Below are 11,045 nucleotides of genomic sequence, written 5' to 3' on the forward strand. Positions count from 1 at the left end.
GATCGAGTCCCTCATAATCTGAGTAAGAGAAGCATATTGGCTCATCTTCTAGAGTTTGGATCACCCTCACATCATTCTCTGGGTCCGGGCTCCGAGGCGGAGAAGCTGTGCCTCCAAAGATAACATTCACCACATTTTTACCGCTTCCCGGGACCCTGTCTTTGTCATTCAGCCTCCTTTGAAGATACTGGTTCATGTTTCCCTTCTTGATCTGGTCTTCTATGAACATCTTGAGAGAGAAACAGTTTTCTGTGGTATGGCCATGATCCTCATGATAACCACAATACTTGTCCCGAGCCCTGTTCTCGGGAGGCGCCAGTAAGGGTTTCGGTGGATAATAAAATGGCTTACCCTTAACTTCGCGCAAAATGTCTGCCCGGGGCCGGTTGAGTGGTGTCCATTCGGGTTCCGGCTTGGGTTCCCTTTTGGCCTTAAGTTTCCTTTCATTTTTCCTTGGTTCAGAGTAACTTTCCTGGGGTGGGGTTCCCCGGGATTGTTGAATGTAGTTGGCCTGTCTGTCCGGTTTGTATCTTTGGTCTTTTCGGGACGACAAGCGACGCTCCGGAGACTCGTCGTCATCATGTTCTCCGATTCATTTTTATTGACTTGAGAAAATCATTTTCCTTTATGAACTTCGATGCCAGGGCGTAAGCAGACGCTAGGCTCTGGGGTTCTCTATGAATCAAATCTTTCACGTATCCTTCGCAGGATATCGGGTGCAAGTTTCTCCGAAAGATGTTTACCGCTTCCTTTTCTTCTAAGTTGGAGAGTTGATTGACTGCTTCGTGGAATCTCTTGATAAATTCGGGGAAGGACTCCTTGCTTCTCTGCTGGATTGTCTCCAAATGACACATTTGCAGGTCGTTCATCCGGTTTGCTCTGAACCTTTTCAAAAATATCTCGCGGAAGTCTTTCCAGGAGTCCACACTCCGGGATGGAATGCGGCTGAACCATTTCGGAGCTCCCCCCTTAAGCGTTGATGCGAAGAAGCGGTATCTGGTTAGGTCACTATAATCATAAATATTGGAGATTTGCTCAAAATAGTTTAGATGCTCCTCGGGGTCGGCTAACCCATCGAAAGAGTCAAAATTAAAGTGTTTGAGCCCTGACTCCCTGGGGATAGATTCCAACTTTTTGGTGAACGGGGTGGCTGCCGCACCCACTTCCATATCGCCTTCTACTTTTCTTTTGAGATCCCGAAGAACCCGGGCCATTTGTTCTTGCTTAGACTCCTTCTTGGGCTCCGAATCGGAAGAAACATGAATTCGGTGTGCCTTTCATTTTAGCTTTGCCTCTTCCTCCCGAATTCGCTTTTCGATATCTTCTTGGGCTTTGGTTTCTTCTTCTTTCCGTATTCTCTCTCGGAGGGCAGCTCTCTTTATTTCGTCCCTGGCATCCTTTGATGGTTTCTTCAAATTCTTTGTGATCCGATCGAAGACGGATCCCCGGGATTCTCCGGACCACTCTCGCTGATCCCCTGGGCGGGTCTCAGGTTCGGCATTATGCTTTTCCTTCCACAGGTCCATCGCAGCTTGTATCTGACCCGGGGTCATGTTTCCCCAGGGGTTGGCGGAAGTTCCAGTATGCTTGTGGGCAGTTTTCTCGATGACTAGTCTCTGGTCTCCTGTTGGAGGTTTTGAGAGGGAGTCTGGGTTATGGGGGGGCCTTCATCCACATCTTCCAAATCCTCGTCCCTGGGTTGGGGCGGAGGTGGAAGGAAAGAAGTAGAAACATCCGCTTTGTTCTTTCTTGTAGTCATGGTTATTTAACAATACCACAAATTTATAGTAATATAACTCGTAAAAAACAGATCTGAGAGATTGGGTGTGGCGTTCTTACTGAGAAGTGGTATTCTGAGTTGTTGGGTAGGGTAGAAGTTGTGGTTGTGCACACCACAGGTCGGAGGTTCGGCCCCTCCTAGCGCCAATGATAATCCCAATTCACCCCGGGGTCTTCTCCTCGCTCGACCTAGACTCAAACTCCTTTTTGGCAGAAATGACGGCGGCGTGTGGTGTAGCTGTAGGGTGGGAACCTACAAAACAGAACCGGAGGGGGGGCGCCCCCGCGGCACCTCCGGCGTGAGAATGAGAAATGGGTTTTTTGGAGAAAAGGGGTAAAACGGGAATTATGAAAGTATTTTCATGGTGTGTACGTGTGTGTGTTTGTAAGTATATGTGAGAGAGATTGTAACCTGTAACCTTCCTTTTGTCCTGCCTTTTATAGCCATCCTACTAGGGTTTAGGGGTTTATACCTTTTAATCTGGACCGTATGTGTGTCTTTTGGACTGCAGGGCATGTGGACGTCTGGGATGCGTCAGAGTATTATCGAATCCGGATCATAGGAATGTTCTGGATCCGGGGTACCTGGACGGTGGTGATGTCACACGTCCTGGGCTCTCCAAGGTTAAAGCTGAGCACTTCCTAGACACTTTTTTTTGGGCCTTGGGCATCTGTTATTGGGCTTGTGTTAATACAGGCTGACATCCAAACTTAATTGTTCTTCTTTTTAAGCACCTGAAAAGAATGTTGTTATGGTTTCATTACACGTCAATAATTACTTTGTTATTAGGTCTGCAAACTAAATAAATTGAGGGAAACTTGTTTAACGGGTAATAGGAGTAGCTTTTAGAATCCATAATAATAGTTTTAAAAAACAGTTAAGGTGCGACAGATTAATAAGCCAGTCTTCTTACAGACTTGTGAGATACTGTGTGAAACTTCCGAGTCTTCTGTTGACGAGCTATTTTGATAACCAAAGACAAGCTCACGAGGAAATTTATGGGGCAAGAAGGTTAGGCCATTTGATTTACCTTTAAGATATCTTCTTACCCTTTCACTTTAAGTTTGTTTCGTCAATTATAAGTAGAATAAAAATTTAAGTTTTTGTATTATAAGTTATATCTGTCAAGATAGTTTTATTATTATTAGTAATAATAATGTACAACTTATAATACATAACAAAATAGCAAGTGTCAAAAGTGATGCATAACAATGTTCTATTTTTAGCGGCATTTTCAGCTGCTCGCTTCCAATTATGCATGGCTATCATATAATCAACGATTTAAATTTAGCAACAAAAAAAATCAATTCAACATGGTAGATGGCACATTCTCTCTAGCTAAAAAAATATCACCAGGATTGAAAATGGATGAACCCATCTTTCTTTCACCGGATTGAAAAAGAAAGACCTGATACTTCTTCTGAGTTGGTTCCGCATGACTTTTCTGTTAAGCTTAACAATGGGTCATGTACTTAACAAACAAATGCTCCTAATTGTTGGAACAAGCATGACCTTCTATTTCTTAATATGTAGAACAAATTTGCCAACTCACAAATGAAAATTGTTGCTCAATCGACAACTATTGGAATGGAGACCGGAGGATGGATATACTATGACAGGCATATAGTTTAAGTGCCCTATCAACAAGCAGCGACATGTATATTTCTTTCTGATATAACACAATGAGACCGATAATACTGCTTTATAGAAGATTCAACGGACTGGCAAATCCTTAATCAGCAAAAGCTATAATATTCACATTGCCATTTACCTAAACGTATTCAACATATAAATCTCTAAACGCATACAGTAGCAGTAAGTACAGGAGACGCCGCTGGCACGCTGGCGCCTTTTAGGAAAGAAAGGAATCCGGTAGCTGCAGGATCTTGCTCATCAAGAAACAAATCTTCGGGAACCCTGAATGCCCCATGAGCAGAAACAATAGCCAATCCCACCATTAGGGCAGATGTGATGACATATCCAACACTAGTCAGAAAAATTACTGCAATTGTGGCAAGCACCAGAATTACTAAGGTTTCTCTTTCAGAATATGTGCGTCCGCAAATGACGTGTGGTAGATCAGAAGGGCGGAAAAGGTAGAGGAAGATCCAAGAAGCAAGAAGACCGAGGAGGAGGAAGAGAGAGATCGGGTGTGTCACAAGAGAGAATGCCATTACAATGGCAATCAGAAAAAGATAATTGACTCGAAAATAGGTGTAGTTTTTGCGAATGCGAGTTGTGGCATCTGAGGTGGACTCCGGTTTTGAAAAGGCAGAACGGTCTACAAGCTCGGACCATGGACGGCAATCTGCAAGGCGGTGGCGAACTGTTTCACTGATGTTGATAAAGAATGCACGTATTCCAGGGGTTGCAGTGGGTGGTTGGGAGTCAACAGAGACACCGGTAGATATGGGTTGAATCATTACGGTGGGGAGATTTGCTGGTTGCTGATTAGAAGCCATAGTTTAAGATTGATTTGTAAAATTCATGGACAGAGATCTGAGAAAGGGCTTGACACATTATTGGTATTAATTCTGCACCTAGAGATTGAGAGAGAGAAATAAGGGAGATTTTCCTATGGATGAGTAAGAATTTTTAATTTTGAAAGGTTGACATCACACATAACTTACTATTTTCTTTTAAAACATAATAAACCTGATAATAACTATAACTACTTGAACTCACATGTTTCACAACTGTTATACCTCGTCTCTTTTACACAAGGAAGACCACGAGTTTCATTTCTTTACTACTACAAATTGTTGCTTAATATTTAACAACTACGGTGCATGAGAAAATTCAGCACTGTCTAGCTTTCGAGGTCAAAACTTGTCAATGTAAAATTTTGTGATAGACTTCTATGACAACATTAGGGCTGTTTACCGGTAAACTAACTGGATTGGGTCCAACTATTGGACTTGGACTCGATATATATATATATATATATATATATATATATATATATATATATATATATATATATATATATATATATGTATATATATATGGGGCTATTCCAATAAAAACCAATTTAGAATAGAAATTAGAAACCAAATAATTTTTTTTTAAATTAATTTGAAATATAACACATATGGTATGCAAAATCGATCGCTGAGAGATGTAGAAAAATACAGTGAAATCGGATTTTAAAAAAAACTTACGGTTTGACAGGAAAAATCAAATTAAAAACGGAAGGAAAAAACTGAAATTGGGTGTGGGAATGTGTAGAGTAGTTGGGTTGGGTGATTTAGGGGGACCATTAGATTAGATAGATCTAATGGCTTAGATTGGTTCCTAATTTCTATTTTAGTTTGTATTTGATCATTCCCCTATATATATATATATTTTTTATCAGTTGACCGAGCAAGAAATGAAAAGCTTAAGGAACTTGTTCGAACTCAAGCTCATTAACAAATGAGCTAGTCGCTAAACCAGGCCGGCCCTCCTTTCTGTTTGCAGACACATTTATATTATTATCTTGGGCTTATTAGACATAAAAAATATATTTTAAATTTTATTAAATAATAATATAATAATGATTTAATGCTAATATAAACATTACTATTTAAATTTTTTGCTTACTTACTTTGTAGCTCAAGGAATCGAGCTTAAAGAGTCGAGTTTGCTTCAATCTCAAGTCCACAGTACGGTAAAGGTAAACTGAACAAACAATTATTCCCGATCATATCACTGACATCGACTCAGTTCGATCTGAGAAAACTTGGAATCATAATCTAACAGCTCAATTTCGTTTACCTCGATAAATGAGATATTGCGAAGACTTGTCAATCTTAGCTAAGGCTGTCTAGTGGTACTTGGTATATTGCATCCATTTGGGTGCTACTCTGATTCCTTCCTCAGTTTTTGCACCAAAAACCTACATGATCTAAGAAAAATCAGAAGTAGCTAGTTTTAATTTAAACCTGAAGAGGAACCATATAATAAGCGAGTAGCTAGTTGCACCTACTTCCAAAGTAATTAGGTGAAAGCCATTACAGAACTTCTCAGACAAGGTCAATGCAAGATTGGAAACATTTGAAATCCAGTTGTCCACAACAGACACACATAAAACTTATGAATAAGTCTAAAAAATTCAGAGTTGAAAACATAAGCACAGACATGTCACGTTTCTGGTGATAACACTGAAGCTAATCCCGATACTAAATAGTAATAAAGTTGCTCCCTCCTAAAGGAGTCAATTTTTAGAAGTTGAATATAGCAAACCAGGTCCAGGAGTAAACCCAATGAAGAGTCTAGAAAGTGGAGCCATTCCATCCAAAGTTAGAGCCCTGGAAAAAGAAGCAAAAAAAAAAGAAACAATCAGAAAAATGACAAGAAGCAATTGAACTAATGAAGACACAATCATCTAAAATGGCAGTTAAAGAAGAAAGAAAGGAAGTCGTAGAAAACAGAAGGAAATAATTGGAAATATGAAAAAAAAATGAGGAGAGGAGAGTGATTTGTTTGTAAATGGTGAAGGTGTTTATTTACATGATCTAGTTCTGGTGTAAAGCATGTAGACATTGTGCATAATCTTGAGTTTGATTGGCCTAAACAAGCAAGCAGGAAGAATGCAATAAGAAAACAAAAAAAAAAAAAGAAGAAGAAATATCTAAAACAAGACAGCAAAAGGGTGAGCTTGAACTTGCCTTGGAATCGAAGAACTTCAAGAAGAAACGGTTTTTGGGAACGGACAAGTTGGTTTCAAGAATTTGAGCAATGGCAGCACTGAGGTTCTTGTTGACATCAGGAGTGAGGCCTCCAATGGACACCAACTCACCAAATGCTGCTGGCTGCTGGGTACCACCAAAAGCGATAGGAATAGATCCTTTCACCACAATCATCACATACTATGTATGCATTCACAAAAAGAATTACTGAAGCAAATCAAGCTATGACAATTATTAATAGTATAATTATCAGAAATTAATAAGAAAAACATAGTACCGCCTCGGGTTTGCCGATGATATTGGCAACGGTGGAAGTGGCTTGGGAGAGAATGGCGGAAGTGTCAACTCCGTCCAGACTGACGTTGGTTGAGATGTTGAGACACGGCATCCCTCCTTGCTTCTGCTTCCCCTAAATTCAATATAACACGGCCCCCCTGTTTTCCTCTAATCCACCCGATAAGTAAATTGTGGTGCCAATCCCCTCTCCCTTTTCGTTTCCCCGTTTTCCCCAATATTAAATCTGTCAAATTAAATTTCATTTTTTTTATTTCTTTTTTTTTTTTTTTGCTAAATATTTCTTTTATTATATAATAAAGAAACTCTCGCTAATTTCAAAATCCCTCTAATCATATTTATCTATTTTTATATTAAAGTCAATCTTATTTTTAATATCAAATTGAATCTTAATAAATTTCAATTCATTTAAATTTATGTAATTAAAATGTATGCAAATATTTCTTTATAAATACATGAAATTTATACCTACGAGACCATAAATATTTAAAAGGTCAACACGTTAGCGTCTAATTCCTAGCTAGCTAGCAATGTTTTTCATCTGTATTTAATTTTATTCTTATACCATATATTCGACCATCGGGAAGGAAAGCCCAAGAACACTTACTTCTAATAAAATGTAACAGTTGTGTAATGGCTCGAGAGGCCCATTTGTAAAGAAAAGCCCCCTTAAGACTATCTATAAATATAAATGAACAACCTCATTTGAGGGGTTGGATAATTGATAAAGAAAAGATCTACTTAAAGATTAGTCTTAAATATTAAATAATATTCGAGACTTATCATTTGGCGCTATAAGGAGGGGCCTTTATTCAAAAATCCAACGAATTCATGGAAGAAATCGATCCGAATGTAATCATGGAAACAACAGCAGAGATCGCCACTGTTACTAGGCGTCGCGACGACCAAGAGCCGCCACAAAAGCCACCGCTGCAACCAAAATGTTTGTTCTCGCCGCCTGAGCAAATTGGTCATGATCAACAGCTTAATATCGTGGTCACAGATGCACAAGCAAGAAAGTGCAAGTGTAAAACAGATCAACGTCAGAGAATTCAAACCCTGGCAGGCAAATAGGTGCTTTCTAGCGATCTGCGTTTACATCTGGAAAAAGAGGAACGTGCGAAACTAAAGGAAACGGACGAACCCGAGGCTCTGGTGAACTCAGATGAAGAGCTCGAACTCATGGAAAAAGAAGCTCGCCTCTTGCAGGCCAAGTTAGAGCGGAAGCGTGAAATCCACCGCCTCCGACGGGAGCTACATTAGACGACGTTAGCACTTTAGGGGTCGGGTGAGAAGTATTATGATGATGAAGATGGTATAGAATATGAGTATGAGCCCTCTGCCGAGTCAACGTATTCACAACCTCGTGAACACCGACAGCGCACGGTACCGTCGGGTGACGTCTCCCAAAAGACAGAGTCTACAGAGTCCATTTCTCACGAGGAGTTTTCCAAAATGCAAGAAGAGATGCGTAACATAATGCGTAATTAGTCAGGATTCGAAACTGTCAACGAAAGCCCCCTATCTCTCGTTCTCGAGAAAGCCTGCATCGGCAGAACACTGGAGACACCGGCACTCGATCACTTCGACGGATCGTCCGACCCCTTGGCGTTCCTCAATACTTTGGACGGTCGTATGGCTTTCTTCGGACACTCTGAAATTGCCCGATGCCAATTTTTCTCCACATGTCTCCAAGGTACGGCTCTTCGATGGTATATCAATCTGCCACCACGTTCTATCGATTCGTGGTCAACATTGAAAAGCAAATTCCAGGCTCGCTTCTCCAGCAATTATAAGGGGATTAAGGTCACAATGTCATTAATGACCATTCACCAATGTTCAAATGAGAGCCTTCGGAGTTTTTTAACTCGGTTCAGAGAGGAAATAGCAGAAATTCCAGACCTCATAGAACAAATGGCCGTCAATTTTCTGACAGCGGGTATCGACAAATCGCGACATGGACTACTCCTCGAGGAGATTTTTGAGAAGAGGCCAAAAACTCTGCAAGTAGCATTTCATATTATTGAGCATCGCATGATGCTTTAAGAGGCGGTGAACTGCATATAGTCACCTCGACGCTCTTCACGATATGAACGGCGTTGAAGCTATAGTCCACGATCACCCGCGAGAGAGAGACGTCAAGATCGTCGTCGATCCCCCCAGAGCCGACCAGTTGACTACCCTCCAAGAGATTGAAGAGAAAGAGATTGGCAACCTCGCAATTGCCCTGACAAAGAATTCACCAAACTCAATACCGAGAAAATGACGATTCTAGAAGTATTAAAAACAGAGCCAGACTATCGCCCACCGAGGCCCATGAAACCCTGAAAACCTTCAAGGTCTAGATATTGTGATTATCACGAAGACACTGGTCACACAACAGAACAATGCTTCCAACTCAGCAATCTTATTGAAAGCAAGATTTGCCAAGGATAACTTGTCCACTACATGCAACAAGATGACATTCCCCGACGACACAATGGGGATGAGGAAGATCGCGTCATTGACCTCATTTTTGGCGGAGTTGCCACCGGAGGATTTTCTTATAACTCTCTCAAATCTTACGCTTGAGAAGTTTTTAATGTCAATCCCTCGACAGCTAAACGCCCTCGAGCGAATCCTTCTCCAGTCATATCCTTCTTTGATGATGATTACCATCTCGTACTCATCGAAGGCCATCAGGACGCCCTTGTCATTACCACACGAGTGGGAAACAATACAGTTAAAAAAATGTTGGTTGATAACGGAAGCTTGAGAATATCGGTGATCGAAGGCTTGAGAATTCTCGAACCCCGCTATATGGATTCACTAGGAATGAGGTCCACGTGGTAGGAACCATCGATATGCCGGTACTTTTCGGTTCCCCCGTGTCAAATTTGGAAGGTAGTCAAGTTTCATGTGATCAATGCCTCCTCTAGCTTCAACGCTATACTGGGACTAACTGCGATCACCGCCCTTCGAGCTATAACTTTTATCTCCCACTTGAAAATGAAGTTCCCAGCAGGCGTTGGTGTAGGAGAAATGACCGGAGACCAGGCAACAGTAAGACAATGTTATCTAACTACAGTTTTTCCAAGGAAAAAGGCAGATGAGGAACTAGGAGTCAACCAAGTGCTTGACATCGACCCCGGAGAGTTAGTCGACGTACCCACATGCAACTCCTGCTCTCCTATCGAAGAAATAGAAGAGGTAGAAGTATTTGAAGGAAACTCTGAAAAACTACAAGAATTGGCAAAAACCTCCCCGAACTTTTAAAGCAAGATATCAAGAACCTCATCCGAGAGTTCTCCGACATTTTCTCCTGGGACCCCAAGGACATGCCTGAGATCCAGGAGGTCGTCGCTGAATTCCGTATTAGATATGGACATTATGAGTTTCTGGTAATGACATTCGGTTTGACCAACGCGCCAGCAGCATTCATGGATCTGATAAACAGAGTATTCAAGAGGTACTTGGATAAATTTGTGATTGTATTTATCGATGACACCTTGATTTACTTAAAGATGGAAGAAGAGCATGTTGAGCACTTAAGGATTGCTTTGGAAATTCTAAGAAAGGAGCAACTGTACGTGAATTCTCGAAATGCGAATTTTGGTTGAAGGAAGTACAATTTCTAGGGCACATCATCAGTAGAGAAGGCATTCAAGTTGATCAAGCGAAGGTTGAAGCTGTGTTGAATTGGGAAAGGTCGAAGATACCAACAGACGTTCGAAGTTTCTTGGGATTGGCAGGATACTATAGAAGGTTTGTCAAAGATTTTGCGAAAATAGCAATGCCACTGACCAAGTTAACTCGAAAGAGTGAAAAGTTCGTATAGAGTGACAAATGTGAAGAAAGTTTCCAAGAGCTAAAGAATCGATTAGTAACCGCACCGGTACTCGTATTACCAGACGAGCATGGAAATTTTGTCATTTACAGTGATGCTTCATACCGCGGACTAGGATGTGTACTGATGCAACATGGTAACGTCATTGCATATGCTTCGAGACAACTAAAACCTCATGAACAGAAGTATCCTACGCATAATCTGGAATTAGCAGCGATTGTATTTGCATTGAAACTTTGGAGACACTATCTCTACGGTGAGAAATGCGAAATCTACACGGATCATAAAAGTCTGAAGTATATCTTTACGCAGAAGGAACTGAACATGAGACAACGCCGATGGCCGGAATTGATTAAAGATTACGATGTTACAATCAGTTATCATCCAGGAAAAGTGAACGTTGTGGAGGATGCGCTAAGCCGAAAAGAAAGGTTAAACTTGTTAACTTCATGTGAAGAATTGGTCAAGGAATTTG

The 11,045-nt window shown here is 40.9% G+C and overlaps 2 protein-coding genes across 4 annotated transcripts; both read right to left on the reverse strand.

The window, feature by feature from the left end:
- Positions 1-3,035: 3,035 nt before the first annotated feature.
- Positions 3,036-5,674, reverse strand: LOC141724641 (PRA1 family protein B1-like). Of its 2 annotated transcripts, XM_074526854.1 has the most exons (3): positions 5,537-5,674; positions 5,367-5,440; positions 3,036-4,320 (listed from the first exon to the last, which is right to left on the reverse strand). In XM_074526854.1, exon 3 carries the CDS (start codon positions 4,240-4,242, stop codon positions 3,577-3,579), a length of 666 nt encoding a protein of 221 aa, XP_074382955.1. In that variant the 5' UTR covers positions 4,243-4,320; positions 5,367-5,440; positions 5,537-5,674; the 3' UTR covers positions 3,036-3,576. The 2 variants fall into 2 exon arrangements, with proteins under 2 accessions (XP_074382955.1, XP_074382956.1); XM_074526855.1 differs by lacking the exon at positions 5,367-5,440 and having other exon boundaries at positions 5,537-5,673.
- A 43-nt stretch (positions 5,675-5,717) lies between these two features.
- LOC141724642 (uncharacterized) lies at positions 5,718-6,944 on the reverse strand. 2 transcript variants are annotated; one of them, XM_074526856.1, is made up of 4 exons: positions 6,728-6,944; positions 6,430-6,630; positions 6,272-6,330; positions 5,718-6,069 (listed from the first exon to the last, which is right to left on the reverse strand). In XM_074526856.1, the coding sequence occupies exons 1-3, from the start codon at positions 6,836-6,838 to the stop codon at positions 6,277-6,279; spliced, it is 366 nt and encodes a 121-aa protein (XP_074382957.1). In that variant the 5' UTR covers positions 6,839-6,944; the 3' UTR covers positions 5,718-6,069; positions 6,272-6,276. The 2 variants fall into 2 exon arrangements, with proteins under 2 accessions (XP_074382957.1, XP_074382958.1); XM_074526857.1 differs by lacking the exon at positions 6,272-6,330 and having other exon boundaries at positions 6,728-6,941.
- Between the last annotated feature and the right edge of the window lie 4,101 nt (positions 6,945-11,045).

Source organism: Apium graveolens, chromosome 5 (assembly GCF_009905375.1).
Source record: "Apium graveolens cultivar Ventura chromosome 5, ASM990537v1, whole genome shotgun sequence".
NCBI lineage: Eukaryota > Viridiplantae > Streptophyta > Magnoliopsida > Apiales > Apiaceae > Apium > Apium graveolens.